General features: G+C 33.3%; 1 protein-coding gene across 6 annotated transcripts in view; it reads left to right on the top strand.

Moving 5' to 3' along the window:
* Il1rap (interleukin 1 receptor accessory protein) overlaps positions 1-19,543 on the top strand; it is a 139,506-nt gene that overhangs the window by 98,819 nt on the left and 21,144 nt on the right. For 5 of the 6 annotated variants that reach the window (XR_009228469.1, XR_009228470.1, XM_058585053.1 and 2 more), the window contains 3 exons: positions 2,483-2,554; positions 4,825-4,951; positions 7,312-7,460. Coding sequence is in view for 4 of the 6 variants with exons in the window: in XM_058585053.1 (XP_058441036.1) it covers positions 2,483-2,554; positions 4,825-4,951; positions 7,312-7,460 (348 nt within the window). In the remaining 2 variants the exon portion in view is untranslated. Of the gene's footprint in view, positions 1-2,482; positions 2,555-4,824; positions 4,952-7,311; positions 8,203-19,543 lie in introns of those variants that run through there. The other variant, XM_046462549.2, reaches the window with a different exon arrangement.

The following is a 19,543-nucleotide window of genomic DNA, read 5'->3' as shown; positions in this document are numbered from 1 at the left end:
TATTGGTTGCCGTAGGTATTAGCTAGCAGTGTTCAACCATTATTTTGCACTGAGAGAATAGTTGGTAAGAAATAGGGGGAAAAATGGATGATCCTAGACAGAGTCAAGACTCCTATCAAACCCAGAGATCAAGAGAACTAGTATCATGTGGCTTTGGGGGTTAAGCCCTAAATACCACCATCTCTACTGTGCTCAAAATGATGGCGTATTAGAGGGAAACACTGAGTCCCAGTAACTGGAAGTGACCTGTTTTGATACTCCATTAAGTGGAACAAGTAATTCTAAATGCAGGTCAGTGCTCAGGGATTTGTCTGTTAGTCTGACACCAGATTCACTGTAAATTAGAAAAAAAAAAGGTTTTAACAAAGTGCAAGTAAAATTCAAATGAAATAATTTTTTAATCACTTCTTCTTTGTTTACTTTTGAAATAATTCTGAGGTTGGGATTAATTCAGGACAAAAAGGAAGACTAAATTTACAGTCCAGCATGAGAGGGTTTTAGAAGTCAAATGAATTAATTATCTAAGCATATATTCATCTCAGCAGTTGTTTCTAATACATGTACTTCAATGTGTCAGTTTTTAGAAAGTTGGGAACAGGTGTATTTAGTCATCCTGATTTATAGATATAAAATTTGACCTAGAGGGGTGAAGTGGTTCTGAACATTGAAGCAACACAAATTCATTTTTTAAAATTGCAAAACATTGAATATTTATTATATATCACTAGGAGATTACTTAATTTATATTTTTAAATTTATTCCTCAAACTGAAACTCTGAGGTAAGTTTTATTTATCCTTAGTTAAGGAAAACTTGCTTTCAAAGATTAATAAAAATTTGTCTTCATAGAGCTAGCATGTGACATGGCCAGGATGTGGCCACTGAATCTTTGACCCTTAAAACCACCTCCACGGTAGTTTTCTTTCAACTTATGAATATAGATTATTATAAAAAGTAGTACTCCCAACATTTATGTACTCCCAACATTTATCTGATATCTCATTATTACTTAGACATATGGGCTATCATTAATTTTTTTTTAATTTCTGCTGATCTCTGCATTCATATTATATTTATTTAACTAGGTCCTATGTTAGACACTGAGCATTTTGAGGAGAAATATTTAGATAATAACCATAACTAATAATCATGGATTACAAATTGAAAATATATACTACTATCATGACATATTTTTGATCTAAAATTAATTTGGCATTTCAAAAAGAAAAGGAAATATATAGAGAAGAAATCATAAAGACGTAAAAGCAGTTAATTGTAATGTAGTATGGAAACGTATCTCACGTAAGCCTCAGAAGTCAAGAACACTGTTTAAACCTTGTATCCTGAAATATGGAGGAAACTCAATATGTGTATTTGTTTCTTTGTAAAGGAAAACCTGTTTCTATTGGCAACACTTCTGTGACTAAACGTGTGAGTTTTCCACACCAAGCAGTTCTCCAATTCTCTGTGGACACCATCTGTGCTTCCTACAATTTAATTCTGTTTGATACTAACTACTTGGAGCTAGGACAGACCCCACAGGTTAAGGTTCAGTCCCTCAGAACTGCCTCAGTCCCTCATCAGAAGCCAGTTTCGAGCAGTGTGTCCCCAAATCCCCCATGCTAGAGTCCTACTTGCTTACACACTGAGGATTCCCACAATGTCCTCCTCTGGTTCCGTGATCTTATGTAATGGCTCACAGTGATCACTTTACTTATATTTACTAGTTTATTTAAAAGGATTCAAATGAACAGCAGGTAAAGACATATATAGGGCAAGATTTGAAGGATCCTGAGCGAAGGAGCTTCTGTCTCCATGGTATTGGAGTATACCATCCACTTTCCAACCTCACATATGGATGTATTTACTAACTAGGAGGCTCTCCAAACCTCACTGCTTAGGGATTTTATGCAGGTTTCATTATATAGACATGATTGACTTAATCATTGGCCATCAGTGATTTATTCAATCTCCAGCCCTTGTCTTCTTCCTGCACGTTGGGAATTGGGGCTGAAAGTTTTAGCTTTTTAATCTTGGCTGGGAATATCTCTTGCTCTGAAGTTATCTAAGGACTTACACCATGAGTCATCACACTAACATACAAAAATATATCTCACTCCAAATACACCAAGAATCTTACAAGTTCTTGGGTCAGGTACTGGGGACTTACATCAAATAACTGGAGACAAAGACAAATGATGCTCATATTACCTATAAACACTAAAATATTACAAAGGTTTTAGGAATGCTGTATCAGGAATTGGTAACAGAGACCAAATACATATTCCCTATTATGTTACACTTTGCTTGTTTTAAATGAAATGTAGTAATTGAGTTCATATTAGACTAAAACTATATGCCTTCTTAAGAATTGAAAAATTGTACCAGGAAAATTGGAAAGGCTTCACAGATTTTGGAATAAGGCTGCAGGATTTAATACTATCTCTCTTTTTTTTCTTTATTTTATTTTCCGTCCATCACAGGCTCTCCAACAGATGCACTACCCCCCCAGATCTATTCACCCAATGATCGTGTGGTCTATGAGAAAGAACCAGGTAATTATAGCTATGCCTCTAAAATTCACTGAGATTCTCTTAATTACAAAAAAATAAAAGGAAACTTTAGTACAAGACAATAAGGACTACTATACATAAATACATGAATTTGAACTGAAATGTTGGCAGTTCTGGGGATCACCTACTTCACTGATCTCAAGGGCAGCTCGGGGAATCTTTGCTTCTCTCTCAGCATCTGCTCCCTTCTTCTGCTAGCAGTTTTCCGCTGCTGATTGGTGATTTTTGTGTGATGCAAACTTGACTTTGCACAAGGCTTTGGCTTACTGAGGATGTAACAAGAACATAGGACATCCTTCAAGCTTCTGCTCCACTCTAAAAAGGGCAGAGGATGAAACTTGGATACAGGATCGTGGCTCTCATAGGTCTAAATCGATAGAGCTAATACACCTAGATTCAGAACACCACAGAATGTTTACTATGGCTCTCTTGCTCTCCTATTTTTATAATTTTTCATGCTAGAAAAAAAAAACTGCTGATAACTATCTAAATAAGAAATAATTTATGTTCTTCTTACTCAACATTTCCCAAGTTAAGTGAATAGAAAACTATAGAAAAACTTTAACATTTTCTATATAGTATCATTTATAATAAATTCATTCTGTATGCAATATGAAAGAGAATGTGAATAAAATGTGCTAAAGATAATACAGTCACTGATCAGCATGAATGGAGAACAGCAATACCAAAAAAAATTAAAATGAGTTTGCAAAAGTTGTTTGCCTTATTTAGAGATTACATTATGGGATCTGCCAACCTCAAATAAGCTGAATTTCCTGGAATTAGCTTTGGCTTTGTATAATAATATGAACATTCTTCCCACTGTCAGGGTAAATTCCTATTAATCACTAAAATATGGTTTCATCTACTTATAATATCATGTTTACAAAAACAATTCTGGATTTGATGTTCATTTTATCACTTTATTGATCTAGGAAACTGGAGGAGAAAGACATACGGACTATACATCAGAAAGGAGAATAGAATATGATCCCAAAGTTAGATCAACCTAAGTACAAATCAGGGTGATCAGATAACCTATCCTCTAAACCTGACACTTTCTGAGAGTGAAAATAGTCACTATTAATAACTCACCAGGAATCCAGGCATAAAAGAGTATTCTTCTTAGCAAGCTAAGATGGGAAATCCAGTTTAGGTCAAATTCTGGCCTAATACTTAAAATAATTTGACCTAGAAATGTCTTTTATCATTTATGTGTTAGGTAGTTTTCTGTTGCTGTGACATAATACCTAAAACAACAACTTTAAAGGAGGATTGGTTTATTTGGGCTAAGTTTCAGAGGTTTCAGTCCATGGAGAGCTGGCTCTCTTGTTTCCAGGCCTGTGGTAAAGTAGAACATCTTGGTGGTAAATGTGTGGTAAACCAAAGATGGCCAGAAAGCAAGGGGAGGGCAGGGGTCCCCATGTACCCTTCAAGGGCATGCCTCCAACTCCTAAAGGTTCTACCACCTCCCAAAAGTGCCTACAGCTGGGGACTAAGCCTTTAGCATATGAGATTTGTGTTACATTTAAGATCCACACTATAACTGTCTCTAAGATTCAGTTTTTGCTTCTGTAAAACATGAGTATATCCTTAAGATTAAATAACCTTGATTGGTATAAATATTTAGCACAATTACTTGTGCAAAATTCCAGTGTGTAGATTGTTGCTGCTGTTACTGTTAACTACTCTTCTCTCTGTCTGGGGTTCTCCCTAATCTCATTTTTCCATCTCAGAAGGATACTTTGGAACTTCTATTTTTAAATTGCCTGTAAGTTTATTGAATGCACCCCAATATCTTGAGTGTTTCAAAATGAGGAATTTGTGGTCAATTCTCTTCATTTTCTCCATCTTTCTTGGACAACAACCAAAGATCTGGGGAGTCTTTTCTTGGTCACCCTTTGTTTATGAGAGAAATAACAGGAAAGAGGAGCAGTCCATAGAGATTTAAGACTAAAAAGATATTGCCAAAGCCTTTTTGAATAAACAATGTCACTTACAGAATATGTACATTGCATTAAATGTGGCCATTCTAGTAATTTTAAATAAAGCTGTTGACCTTCTTTTATTGATTTTTGTCTTCTATTTTATTATTATTTTTTGTAATGAAGTATCGCAGGTTGCATTAAGATAGTCCACTAGAGAATTAGACCAATGGAGTCATGTGAAAGTTGAAAATGATGTATTAACACAGATTAAGTTTATCTGCTGTTTTTTTCTTTCTTTCTTTTTTCTTTCTTTTTTTTTTTAAGGAGAGGAGCTACTCATCCCCTGTAGAGTCTTTTTTACATTCATTAAGGACTCTCACAATGAGGTTTGGTGGACCATTGATGGGAAAAAACCTGATGACATCACTATTGACATAACCATTGATGAAAGGTATCATGGGATGTAAGGGGTGATTAATCTTTGTCCATCAGTCAAAGGCACTATGAATTATCTTAGTTAATAAAAGTAAAATTTCTCATTTTTGCCTATAACTAACAAAATTTAGCAAAATTTTCATATATTTAATACTTACATCTCAAAGCAAGGATACTAGACTTGTCATTCATGGACGACATGTCACCCAAGAATTGACTTAGAATAACCTGAGGCTAGGCATCTTTATCATAGTTTGCCAGCATGTACCATACAGCTTCTTAAGCCCTACAGGATTCATACATTTATGATGTCAATTGGAATTAGATGGAATGTACATTCTACATGAATGGAAAGCTTACAAAATAAGATTGAATATACATGAAAGTAGTTGTTTTCTTTTTCTCAATCCTGTATGCGCCCATGTACTTATGCCTCAGATAATTATGGGTTAGCTCTTGTAGGGCCTTGAATATGCATACCCTGTCTTTCTCCCCCTCAAATGCTTCATATTTACTTTGAAAATATTGAATAAACAAATAAATGTTCATGAAGTTTTGTTTTAAAAGTGAATGGGTAACAATATAGCTCACTCATAAAATAACAACCTGGGTCACTTTACCCTTAAAATTACCTGATTTTTAAGGGAGATGGAAAAGAAAAAAGTATTGAAGACAGAAGACTTCTCTGTAAATAAAGTATACCATTGCCAAAGAGCAACTAGTTCACTGCAGCTAGCAATGAGATTAGCTGATCAACTATGTGGCAAAGTAGTTTCAAGACCTTAAGCTTTATCACTTATGTGCAAATAGACCTTAAGCCACTTGAATTTCTAGAATTCTAAATCTATGTTTTCTCCTAACAGTCAATTCAAATTTTGTGCAAAAATCATAAAATGTCTACTTCGCAGCAGGTACGGTAGGAGTAACAATGATAGAGCAATATTTTCAATACAACGTGATAAATGCAGTGACTGAGATACATTGGATGTTATGGGAGGATTTAATAGGAGAGTCAGTCAGTTTAAGGAGATTATGTAATGCTTCTCGGATGATACAGTACCAAAATCAATATTTGAAGGATGAATAGAAATTTTTCTAGTTAAAGAAATGAAAAGAATGTTCCTAGTAAAAGGAACATCCTGCTTAAAGGCCTGGAGGTTAGAGAAGCAGAGCATATTGAAAGGCACAAAAGGAGCTTTCTGAAATTGAGCTGTTTTTTGTTTTGTTTTTTTTTTCAGAAGGAATTGATGAAAGATGTGGCTAGAGGCTCCAAGGGAGAATTATTATTGATCATTTCAGGAATTCTGAACATCATGTTTCCCATCTTCATAATAATAATGATTTCAGGAATTCTGAACATCATGTTTCCCATCTTCATAATAATAATGAATGAGTAGCAATGAAGTCATGCCTGTTCCTTCTTGCTGCTACTGAAACACATTCCCAGTGCTCAGAATAGCAGGGGAGTTAAATTTGGACTGAACCAAACAGAATCAGTTTTCCTGACTGACAGACAGTAAGCCTCATCCAAAGGAGAACCTGTATGGCAGTTGCTATAGGAGATACATATTTTTCCTCTTAAAGGAATGGAGTACAAAACAATTTTAAATCTTGATCTTAGACCCAAAATACTTGGTCTTTCATTTACTGAGGTTTGAACATATTTAATTTCACAAAGTTTTCTTTCTCTGAGCAGATCCTCCCTTTATCTGTTAGGATTTAACCATGAGATTTCCGTATCTTCATCCAAATATTCTACCTTTGTTCAGAATCCAAGCTTTTGGAGTCACCAAAGTACAGCATCTACTACTGTAGGATAATGATAATAGTCTTCAACGAACATTTATTAAGCTATTATTCTTTTAATACTTAAGCATTAATATAATCAGCTCTCAGAATTCTTCAGTAAGTTAATTCATATAATACACCTTGTAGGAATTACTACCTCCCTATTTCAAAACTGGAGCACACCGCATGAAAGATTAGCCATATTGCCCGAAGTTTATAGCACTAAATGACAAAACCTGGATCAAAACTCAAATAGGTTTGATCCCAGAAGATTCTTTCTAAATCAGTACAGCATCCTGCCTCAGAAATTTGAGTGAAGGAGACAGTTGGCTTTGAAGAAAAAGCTCTAGCAAGAAGATAGCATTGGGATTTGATCTAGACATTAGGATAGTGTGCAGATGGTGAAGAGCTTGTTGATATCTAGCTCTTTCCCTTTTATGGTCACTGCATTGCAAGTAACACTGCTCATCAGCATTCTTTCTGCCCTCACCTGGGTAGGGGCTCTGTGGGTGCTTATTTGTCTGATCCACAGAGCATAATGGCCCCCGAGTCTCACGAATGCTTTGGTTTTCGTTTCCTTGTGTCTAGCGTAAGTTATACTAAAACAGAAGATGAAACAAGAACTCAGATTTTGAGCATCAAGAAAGTTACTCCTGAAGATCTCAAGCGCGACTATGTCTGTCATGCTAGAAATGCCAAAGGGGAAGTTGACAGAGCAGCCAAGGTGAAGCAGAAAGGTAATGGATGCACTCAGCAGATGGATCTGTGAAGTCCAAATGTAACAAGTGGTGAATAGGAAAACGGGAGACACTGAGAGCTCCTAGCATGGCCTCTGACGCATAGTAATGAATCAAAGTTTGAATGAGAACTCAAGCAAAATTTCCATCTTTGTGAAGATACTCAAATTATTTTTTTTCTGATTAATGTTAGTACCTTTGTACCCAAATTGTTGCTCCAAAAATCCATACAATCATGAGGCTCAGTTTTATACCTATTCCATCATAAAAAGTGAAAAATAAAGAAAATATTCATAGCTACCAGGATGTAATAAAATTGGTAGAGTCACATGTTGTTTGTGAATTATAATGATACTTTTAGAAATCACTGATAGCAGAGTTCAAGTTTCATAAAGTTGATCATATCTTATGACTTAATGCTTTTGGAGATTTTCCTAAATAAATCACCTAACAAAAAGACAATTAGGTATCTATGAAAATTCATAGAATTATATATAAAAATGAAACACAAACAGCAAATCTAATTGTGTGCAAGTAGTTAAGGGATAGAGTATTCATTTGCAGAAAAATGTAATTTTAAAATTACCATTTTACATACTATGTGTCAATATTAAAGTAGTTTTCATAATGTACCACTAGCTATAACTGCTAAAATGAAAAAAAAAACTTAAAATAATGTAAAAATGATTCCTATGTTAATATTACCCTATTTTTACATAATAAATAAAAATTATAAAGCCTTCTTGTGTGAGCTGTTGCTCTAAAACAGGCTGTCGAATATTATTTTGGGGTCTCTCCCTTAATACAGTATCCCAGACAATTAATCCCTTTCAGAATATTTCTCAGTGGTTGAGAGAAAAGAAATGATGTCTTCACATCACACATGCAATGAGGTCATTCAGAAACATCCTGGATCCTACTGTTTGATAAAGCTTATAATATTCATAATAAAAGTGAAAATAAAAATTAAAAAACAGCTTATAATTGTTACATTTTGCAGTGGGACTAAATCTTTTTTTTTTTTAAACTAATGAACAAATGGGATGCACCTGAACACTTCTTTACACATGAGATAGAGGCAAAGCCTGAAATGTGTATATCTCTCAAGTCTTACTGGATTTGTTCAGGATAAGTCATTGCTTCTGCTCCTCAGTTGCCTAAAGACTAAAGTACATGATGTTAGCAGTTCTTCAATGTTAAATCCTGAAAGCACTACTAAAAATCATTATGGATTACATCATGCAATGCATTATCTTTTCAGCCTGTTGAAATTGTGATTTCTGTGCATCTTAACTCCGTGACCTTGAAAAGTCACTGAATCTCTCTGAGTCTCAATTTCTTAATATTTAAAGTAGGCGAATGAGTGCCAATACCTCATCAGGTTGTTTTAAAGTCCTCAAAGCAGGTACTAGTGTATATGTCTATGTATTAAATGCTCAGTAAACGTTATCTTTAAGTATTATTTCCACAAGGTGTTACTTGACAAAGGTGTTACTTGACAAAGGCTTTCAAATAAATATCATAGGTGAGGTTAAGCAGTATCAATGGAGTTATTTTAATTCAGGACTCATAGAGTCTTTAATATATAACATTTGATATGAATATCTGCAGTGGGTTGGATTACTATTGGCAGGATATTTTCAAATATGTTTCCATATTTCTTAATTATGGAGCATTTTATTGGGATTTTCTTCTGAGACTTATATTCTGGGGAACAATCATGGAGGGTTATATAAATTAATAAGTAATTGTCAAAGCATAGAAACTATATAGAAATAAAGGACAAGTCTGCCCACCATAGTCACTTGAGTAGGTATCCTAACACAGAAGCCCTGCTCTGAATGTAGCATGGACACCATCAAGGTGCAAAAGACGTGTGGACCCACCAGACCAGATGCTCTGTCCTGAAAGGAAAGCCAGACAATGAGCCGTTCAGATCTGTACACCAGTGGTACCAGAGGGGTGGTGGCTTTGTTTTACTTAGCTTCTGTTCTGGGCCAGCTAGTGCTCGAATTCAGATATGATATCTGAGCTCACATTCATGCTTTGCATTTATGAATCCTTCTTTGATTCATTAACAAGCATTCTATGTACTCTATGAAAATGATGAGAGGAAGGGGATTGGATCTAGAATATGTTTTATTGACAGCATAATTGTATCAATCAGCCAAAGCCAAGTGTTATAGAAGATGGAGCTAATGTAAACATGTGACATGTGCACTTGGTTTATAATAGGAAAGTGCTGGGGACTGACGGATGGTGTATGTTTAATTTTATAAGAACCTGCCAAATCTATTTCCAGAGAGGTGGCATCAATTCCCGCCTCCACTAACAATGCAAGTGCCCTATTTCTTCACTACTTTTGGACTTGTAAAACCTTAAAATTTTAGCCATACCACTGAGTAGTGGTAGGATGTCATTTTTCATTTGTACTTCTCAGAGATTAGTGTCATTAAATACTTTTTATGAGCTTATAGGTCACTACTTACTAGTTATTTCTGTGAAGAAGTGTCCTTTGACACCTTTAGCCCACTTTTTGGTCATTTGTTATTTAATCTAATGTGTTATAGGACATGCACCTATGTGCACACACAACAACACATTCTTAATACAAGTCATTTGTCAAATATGAAACTATTTTCACCTAGTATATGAATTCCTTTTTTCTTTGATAGACATAATTTTTTAAAACAATTATGAAGTTTGTTTTATGAATTTCTTCTATTATGTTTAGTACTTTCTAAGTCTTGTATTACCAGTCTTTGTCCTATATTAACAGTCCTGTATTCCTATGAAAAATTAGATTTTTCCTTATGTAGTTAGGCCTATGATGCATTTCAAATTACGTTTTTATAGTGTGAGGTATATGTTAAAGTCTAGTGTTTTGTTGTTGTTTTTCAAATAGCTGGTTGCTCCAGCATTATTATATAGAAAATATTTCCCTTTTTTTCTTGAATTATTTTGATAACTTGGCCAAAAAATTCCTTTGCCTTAATGACAGCTGGTCTATTTTGGTATCTCCTCTTCTGTTCTATTAACCTGTGCCTCCTTGGTCCAATACCTCTTCATCTTGATTAACATAACTTAAGATATATGTAAGGATTATTATAGAGACCATATGTTTTCATATAGATTTTAGTATCAGCTTGTCAAGATCTATACAAAAGCTTGCTGGAATTTTGTTTTGGACTGTATTAAACATATAAACCAATTTGGGGATAACAGAACACTTAAAAATATGGCATTTTCCCATCTTGAAGATGATGTTTATCTATTACTTTATGTTTGTCTTCATTAATTTCTTTTAGCCTTTTTTTCTGTATTTGAGTGTACGAGTTTTGCACACATAGTATCAAATTTAACTCTCTGTATTTTGACTTTTGTGTTGTTCTCACAGTATATTCAAATTCTACTTTACAATTGTTCAATAATAAAACACAGAAGTGCAACTAATTGATTGATCTTAATTTTTTGACCTTCCCACATTCATTAATTATATAGGAAGCTTTTGCTTGTTTGCTTGGTTTGGTTTTGGCTCCTTAAGATCATGTCATCCATAAATAAAAAGAATTTTATGTATTCCTTTCCATACTTTATACCTTTGATTATTTGCAGTGTATAGTTATTTTTTTTTGGACCTCTCATACATTGATCAGTAAATTATGAGACATGATCGTCTTTGCATTTTTCCCAAATTTAGAGGGCAGGCATTCAATATTATATATTAAATATGATGTTATCTATAGGTTTTACTGTAAATGACTTTTATCTACATAAAGGTAACCTTTTATTTTTAGTTTGCTGAGAGGTTTTTTTGTTTGTTTGCTTAATGAGTGTGTTGAATTTTTATTTCCATCTGTTGAGAGATTCATGAGGTTTCTTAATTTTAATCTGTCAGTGTGATAATTTATAATTATTGTTTTGAATTTTTCATCTAATCTTGCATTCTTTGAATAAATCCCCATATCATCACGATTTTTCCCTGTATATTACTAAGACTTGATTTGTTAATGTTTTGTGAAAATATTCATTCATGTTAAAGATTTGTCTTAGTCTTTGTTCATGAGGGATATTGACTTAAATTTTTATCTCTTGTAATGCCTTTTTCTAAAATTTAGAAATAGCTTCTTTTGCTATTATCTGATAGCCTGTGTATAAAACTGGTATTTATTTCTGGCTCAAGTTTTTAAAAATCTATCATTTTTTATTGATGCATAGCAATTATCCAGAGAGTAGGTTTCATTGTGGCATAGTCATACAAGCACATAACATTTTGATCAATTTCAGTAACTCCCCTCGCCTTCCTCTCTCTTCCCCAATCCCATTCTTTCACTCTACTGATCTCCCTTCTATTTTCATGAGGTGTCTCTCTCCTTTCCCTCTTCTCTCTCATTTCAGTATCCTCCCTAACTTCCACATAAAACAGAAAACATAACAGTCCTTGACTGTCTGAGTGTGGCTTATTAAGCTTAACATGATGCTTCCTAGTTCCATCTATTTTTCTGAAATGACTAATTCCATTCTTCTTTATGGCTGAATAGAATACCATTGTGTGTATATATCACATTGTTTTTATTCTTTTATCTGTTGATGGACACCTAGGCTGGTTCCATGATTTGGCTATTGTGAATTGTGCTGCTATAAACATGGGTATGCATACATTCTCTATAGTATGCTGACTTCAGAGAATACCAAGGAGTGGTATGCTTGGTTCATATGGTGGTTCCATTCCTAGCCCCTTGAGGAACCTCCACACTGATTTCTATAGTGGCTGTATTAATTTACATTTCCACCAATAGTGTATAGTTCCTTTTCCCCCACATTCTCACCAGCATTAATTGTAATTTGTATCTTTTTTTTTTCGGGGGGGGGGGTGTAGGGATTGAACTCAAGGGCACTCAACCACTGAGCCACATCCCCAGCCCTATTTTGTATTTTATTTAGAGACAGGGTCTCACTGAGTTGCTTAGCACCTTGCCATTGCTGAGGCTGGCTTGAAACCTGAGATCCTCCTGTCTCAGCCTCCCAAGCTGCTGGGATTACAGGTGTGTGCCACCACGTCTGGCGTAATTTGTATTCTTGATGATTGTCATTCTAACTGGATTGAGATGAATTCTTAATGTAGTATTGATTTGCATTGTCCTAATGGCTGAAGATGGTGAACAAACTTTTTTGGTCTGTTTTTGTTGGCCATTTGTACATCTTCTTTTGTGAAGTATCTGTTTAGTTTATTTTCCCATTTGTTTATTAGGTTTTTTGATTTTTTATATTAAGTTTTTGGAGTTCTTCATATATTCTGGATATTAATCATCAGTTGAAAGTATAACAGACAAAGATTTTATCCCATTCTGTAAGCTGTCTCTTCATTTTCTTATTTCCTTTGGTGTACAGAACTTTTTAATTTGATCAATCCTCTTTGTTAGTTTTTGGTATTATTTCTTGAGCTATTGGAGAAGTATTCAAGAAGTCATTATCTGTGCCTATAACTTGAAGTGTTCCCCTGTGTTTTCTTTTAGTAGTTAAAAGTTTTAGGTCCTATACTTAGGCCTTTGTTGTTTAATTTAATTGTTTTAAATTAATTTTTGTACAGTTTGAGAGTGAGGGATCTGCTTTTATTCTTCTACATATGAATATTCAGTTTTCTCTCCATATTTTTTAAAGAGGCTATCTTTTCTCCTTCATCTGTTTTAGACACCTTTGTCATGAATCAGATGGTTTTAATTGTATAAGTCTTTCTCTGTGTCTTTTATTCTATTCTATTGGTATATATGTCTGTCTTTATGCTAGTACCATGCTGTTTTTGTTACTATGCCTCTGTAGTATATTTTTCAATTGAATATTGTTAGGCTTCCATAATTATTCTTTTCTTGGTTGGAATTACTTTGGCTGTTCTGGATCATTTATTCTTCTGTATGAATTTTAGGACTTTTTTTCTCATTCCTTGAAGAATGTTATTGGTATTTTAGTAGGGATTACATTGAATCTCTAGATTGCATTGGGTGATATGGCCAATTTACCCAATATCCATGAATATTGGAGGCCTTTTCATCTTTTAGTGTCTTCTTCAGAAATTTCTTTCTTCTGTGTTCCATAATGTTCATTGTGTAGGTATTTCTTGGTTAGGTTTATTCCTAGGTATTTTTATTAAGGTTATTGTTTTAATGATTTCTTTGCATTTGTTATTAGCATATAGAAAAGATATTGATTTTTTTTATGTTGATTTTGTATCCTTCTACTTTGCTAAAAGTCTAGTGGAGTCTTCTAAGTATAAGATCATTTCTGAAGCAGGGATAATTGACTTCTTTCTTTCCCATTAGTATCCCTTTTATTTATTTTTTTGTCTTGTTACTTTAGCTAAAATCTCAAATACTATATTCAATACAATTGGTGAGAGTGGACATCCTCATCCTACTCCTGATTTTAGAATAAGATTTCTCAGTTTTCCCCCTTTCTACATGTAATAGGATTTGGGTGTGTCAGATCTTTCTATACCTAGTTTCTATGGAGCTTTTATCAAAAAAGATTTTTAATTTTGTCAAAGGGTCAAAGGCTTTGTCTGCATCTGTTGAGATTTTCATGTAATTTTTAGCCTCAGTGTTTTTACATGGTCTATTATGTTTATTGATTTGCATTTGTTGAAACTTTATTTCATTCCTGGAATGAAACTAATTTGATCTTGGTATATAATCTTTTGAATGTGTTATTCAATTTTGTTTACAAGTATCTTATTGAGAATTTTTGCATCTGTGTTCATCAAGGACGTTGGTCTGTAGTGGTTTTTTTGCTATGGTTATTTTGTATACCTTTGTCTTGTTTTGATATCAGGGTGATATTGGCTTTGTGTAATGAATTTGGGTATGTTCTTTTTCTTTTATGGTACTTTTGGGAATTTGTTTTTCAAGAATTTTTTTTTCTAATTTACCTAAGTTGTCACATTATTGGCATACAATTTTTGTTGAATCATTTTCTCATTTAATGTCTACAGAATTTTTGGTGTTGTTCCACCCACCATCATTCCTGAAATTAGTAAATTCTGTTTTCATTGTGTTTCAAATGGGTTTCCCAATTTTATTAAATTTTGCAGTGAACAAACAGGTGTTCATTTTTTTCCTATTATGTTTCTTTATGGCATTTCATTATTTTACTCATCTTTATTATTTTCAACTTTTATTACTTTATTTATTTATTTATTTTTAATGTTCAATCTAAATGCCATAAAAACTGTGGTTCAAGGGTTGAAATCAGTGCTCTTTGAATCTTCAGTGTCCTTTAAGTCTGAGACTGAGTATTTTATACCTTTACACTCAGATGGCCACAATTCTGACTGTAGTAAAATTGGGTTATTCCACCATATCATGAAAATAATAAGGAAGAAATAGCTTAAATTTCTATTGAAAATTTGTTGAAGGAAACAGCAGTTGGGGTGATCAGTTATTTCTAAGGCTCTTTATAGCTTGAGATTTCTGTGATTCTATTACTTTATTTTTAATTTGACTTTTTCCATCATTTTAAAATAAAAGCGGAAGTCAATGATTTTAAGTAATCCTTCTTTTCTAATATAAACATTCTGAACTATGAATTTCCCTCATGGGATTTTTTCAACCAAATTTAAGAAATGTTGAAATTTTATTATTATTCTGTACAAAATATTTTCTAATTCTTTTTATTTGTTTTGACCCATGTGTTGCTTAAGCATAAGTTACCTGATTTATACATATGTGGAGGATTTTCTAGATCTTTTAATTATGCTATATGTTAAAATCAATCTGATTGTTAAAATTGACTTAATGTTCTCTCTTGGAAAAATAATTTATAGTATTTCATATGTCATCTAAATTTAGGTAATTAAATTAGCAATGAAGAAGGAAATTCAAGGGAAGGATTTCTCTAACTTAGAACCACCTGAGGAAATTTTATGATGGAGTGGAAAGAATTTTGATTTCAAACACACCTAGGTTCAAGTTTGGGCTCTGGTGCTAGCTATGTTTATAAACTGACCCAAGTGGTCCTTTTCTTATCCTTCAAATACCTGACTCTCAAAGTATCTGTGAAAACTGAGAAAATGGGTAATACACACTTTGCATGGTGCTATAAGCTTGATTTTTAACTTCTAATTTAATTTTGTTGTGACCAAAGACATACTCTGTTTGATTTATTTCCTTTTAAGTTTTGGTACTTTTAAGGCCTCACAGGTTGCCTGTTGCAAATGTTTCACATGCACTTGAAAAGGGCATATATTTCAGTGTATGGTTGTGGTATTCTGTAAGCCTCAACTAAATCAGTTGGTTTTAACATTGTTCACGTCTTCTATTTTCTTGCTATTTTGTTTTCCATCATCCTAGTCATCCAATTGTTGAAACAGAGGAGGTTGTTAAGATCTTTCTTCTAATTTTTTCCAATTCTTTCCTCCATTTTGCCAGTATTTGTTTTGTGTATTTTTGAACTGTGTTTTTAGTCTCAAACATTTCTCATTAATCTTCCTTGCTTCCTTTCTTTACCGCTTTCTCTCTTTCTGCCCACCCCTCCTCTCTTCTCTTTCCTTATTTAATTATTTATTTATTTTCTCTCCCCACCCCACCCCCTTCTTTTTTTTCCCAAGGTCTCTCTATGTTGCCTAGACTGATCGCTACCTCTCCCATCTCATCCTCCAGAGTAGCTGAACTACCATGTATCCCCTGCATCCTGGTCAATGTGTCATTCTGATGAATTGACTATTTTAAATTATAAAATAGTCTGTTTTTTCTGTAATACTATAATATTAATTAAGGCACTGTAACTTTATTGTAGTTAGTATTTGTATATCTTTTTCCATTTTTTTAAAAATTTATGCCATTGTCTTTATATTTAATGCATATATTGTAGACACAGCATATTATTGGGTCTTGGATTTTTTAACCCAACCTGATAACTTCTGTCCTTTAATTTGAATGTTTAGTCCATATATATCTTTGATACAATTATTTGTTTAGGTTATGGGATTTGAATCCAGGGGTGCTTTACAACTGAGCTAAACCCCCAGTCCTTTTTAGTTTTTTATTTTGACAGAGAGTCTTGCTAAATTGTTTATTGTTCACTAAATTTCTGAGACTGGCTTCAAACTCATGATCCTCCTGCCTCAACCTCCTAAGTCACTGGGATTACAGGCAATTTTAAATTGGCTTTATTTAATTCTATCATCTTGCTTTGTGTTCTCTACCTTTTTCATCTACTCTTTGTTTTATGTACTTTCCTACCTTCTTTTTGATTAATTGGTAATTTCTTAGAATTCTACTTTATCACCTTTTCCTCCTGTTTCTTCTACCTCTTTTTATTGTTTTTATTTGTTTGTTTTGTTGCTTGTTTTTAGTTTTTCCTCTAGAATTTGCAATAATTATTTTGAACTAATTGGATATTACTTTATGAAATCCTTGCAATGGCATACTTCCATTCCTTTTCTCCTGTTCATTATGTTGTATATGCAAAAAATATTAGCTTTGCATGTATTATGAAATGCCATAATGTATTGTTATGATTTTTCCTTTAAATGATTATCATTTAGTTAAATTAAGTGAGATAACTAGCACTTTATTTGCATATTTTCCATTTCTGGCACTATATTCATTCTTGGTAACATTTTAGTCTTCAGAACTATTTAATATTTCTGATGGTTCACATCTGCTGGTGATACAACCTCTCAGTTTTGTTTTACTCTGAAAATGTCTTATTTCATCTTTTTTATATTTCAATATAAAGTTTTCAAATGCATGTAAGATTTAAAAGAATTATACAGTGAGGATATACCTTACCTACATTCTACCATTAAGGTTTTGCTATTTTGTTTTTTTCATTTATCTAGTCACTCATTTTCCCATTTATTGATTCATCTTATTTTTGATACCTTATAAAGCAGTGTCAATATCAGTTAAGTTATTGCCTAAATGTTTAAGTATCTTACCATTATTGAGATTTTAAAAATTTATTTATAATTCCTTTTTTTGGTAAAACCTACAGTAAGAAATTGCATAACTCAAGCATATCATTTGATAAATTTTGAGAAATGAATATATCTGTGTAGCCTAATACACTATCATGATATAGAATATTACCATCACCCAGAGAATAACTCCCTGATCCTTCCCCTAATGGGTTTATTCCTACTTCCTCTACCTCTCCACACTTGGTAAGATGATTGGTTTGAATTTCTTTCTGAGAAGATTGTTTTTTCCTCTTCTTGAACTGTATGTTTGTGGGCCCATACAGGATTCACCATTGTACAAGTGTTCTTTAATTCAGCAACTGTTCTTGATATACACCCACACTGTTGTGCTTAGCAGTCATTTGGTTCTTTTGTTTGCCAAGGAGTAATTTTTCAAAAGAATGTATTGCAATTTTTTTTTAATTCATTCTCTGGATGGTGGACATCTGGGTGTTTTCCGGTTTGGGGGTCTTTTAAATAATGCTTCTGTGAACATTCTTATTCATGTCTCTTTATGGACTTATTTTGCTTTTCTGAGGTGAATACCCATGACTAGAATCACTGCTTAATTTTATCAGAAACTGTTAGACATTTCTTCTTAAGTGGCTGTATCATTTGTATACCACCACCCAGAGCGTATGCAAATCTTCACCATTTGTTGTTCTTAACTTCAGCTCTAATGGTGAGTGTGCCTTATTATAATTTTATTTTTATTTCCCTCATGACTAAATACTGAGAACTTTTTCCTGTGCTTATTAACCATCTGTAAGTGTTCTGTGATATGACAGTTTAAATATTTTTATCCATTTTACAAGTGGTGAATTGTGCTTTCATGATTGAATTGTAGGCGTTCTTTATCTGCCCTGGATAACACTCCTTTGTCACATACATGTTTTTCAAATACTTTCCCATTCTGTCACATGCCAGTCTGTTTACTAGTGTTTTTTTTTTTTTTTAATATTTATTTTTTAGGTGTAGATGGACACAACACAATGCTGAACCCGGGTCCTGCCCATGCTAGGCAAGTGCTGTACCACTGAGCCACAATCCCAGCCCCTTTTACTAGTGTTTTAAATTGATAGAGGCTCTTACTTTTGATGAGGTGTTTTTAATTACTTTTACTTTAATGCTTATTGCTTCATCTGTCTTAAGAGAGCTCTGCACACTTCAGCCATGAAGTTTCACCTTTTGTGTAGGTCCATGATCTACCTCTAATTATAAGTTTTTAAATAAATGATATGAAGTAGGAATTGAAGTCTAATTTTTTTTCATATGAATAGCCAGTGATTCTGGTACTTTTATTAGTATTTTCACTAGATATGTAATTTTGTGTTGAAAGATTTTCTTTTTGTATTTTAGCTCTTTAAAGATGCCCTTCATTTTTTTCCTGCAGAAAAATATTTATAATGTGAATTGGCAGCTTTTAAAATTATTATTGTTCTTTTTATATATGTCTCATTTAATTGTGGTACTGTGGATTGAACTCAAGGTGCTATACTACTGAGCTACACTCACAGCCCTTTCTATTTTTAAGACATTGTCTCATTAAGTTTCCCAGACTGGCCTCAAACTTGTGATCTTCCTGCCTCAGCGACCCATATAGCCAGGATAGCAATCATGCACTGCTATGTCCTGCTCTCATTTCTTTTTCTTTTGGGAGATTTTGAGGTTTTTCTCATCATCACTTTGTTTTGAACAATTGAACTATGAGAGGCTTAGGTATGGATTTATTCATATGTATCTTAGTTTATTAAACTTATTGGTTCTCTAAGTTTATATTTATTATTAAATCAAAAAATTTTCAGCCTTTGTTTCTTCAAATATATTTTCCTATAAATCATAGTATTTTCACTTTCTTTAGTCTTGCAGTAAAATTTATGATACATAACTCAGTAGTTCCCCCTCAGGTAACCAAGTTTCTCATTTAATTTCATTCCTTTTAAAATCTGAGTTTGGATAGTTTCTAGTGACTACTAATAATTTCTTTTGTGACATCTAAGTTGTAGCATTTTTAATTTCAGAAATGCATATTTCCATTTCTCTATTGTAATATTGATATTTCCTATTCTTGCATCATGATAGTCAAGATACCTCTTGCTTTTAATTCAGCAGACAAATTTTAATATAC

Source organism: Marmota monax, unplaced genomic scaffold (assembly GCF_021218885.2).
Source record: "Marmota monax isolate L192 unplaced genomic scaffold, Marmota_monax_Labrador192_F-V1.1 WCK01_AAM20220418_F8-fsc00100, whole genome shotgun sequence".
NCBI lineage: Eukaryota > Metazoa > Chordata > Mammalia > Rodentia > Sciuridae > Marmota > Marmota monax.
This window is presented reverse-complemented; position numbering and strand designations above follow the sequence as displayed.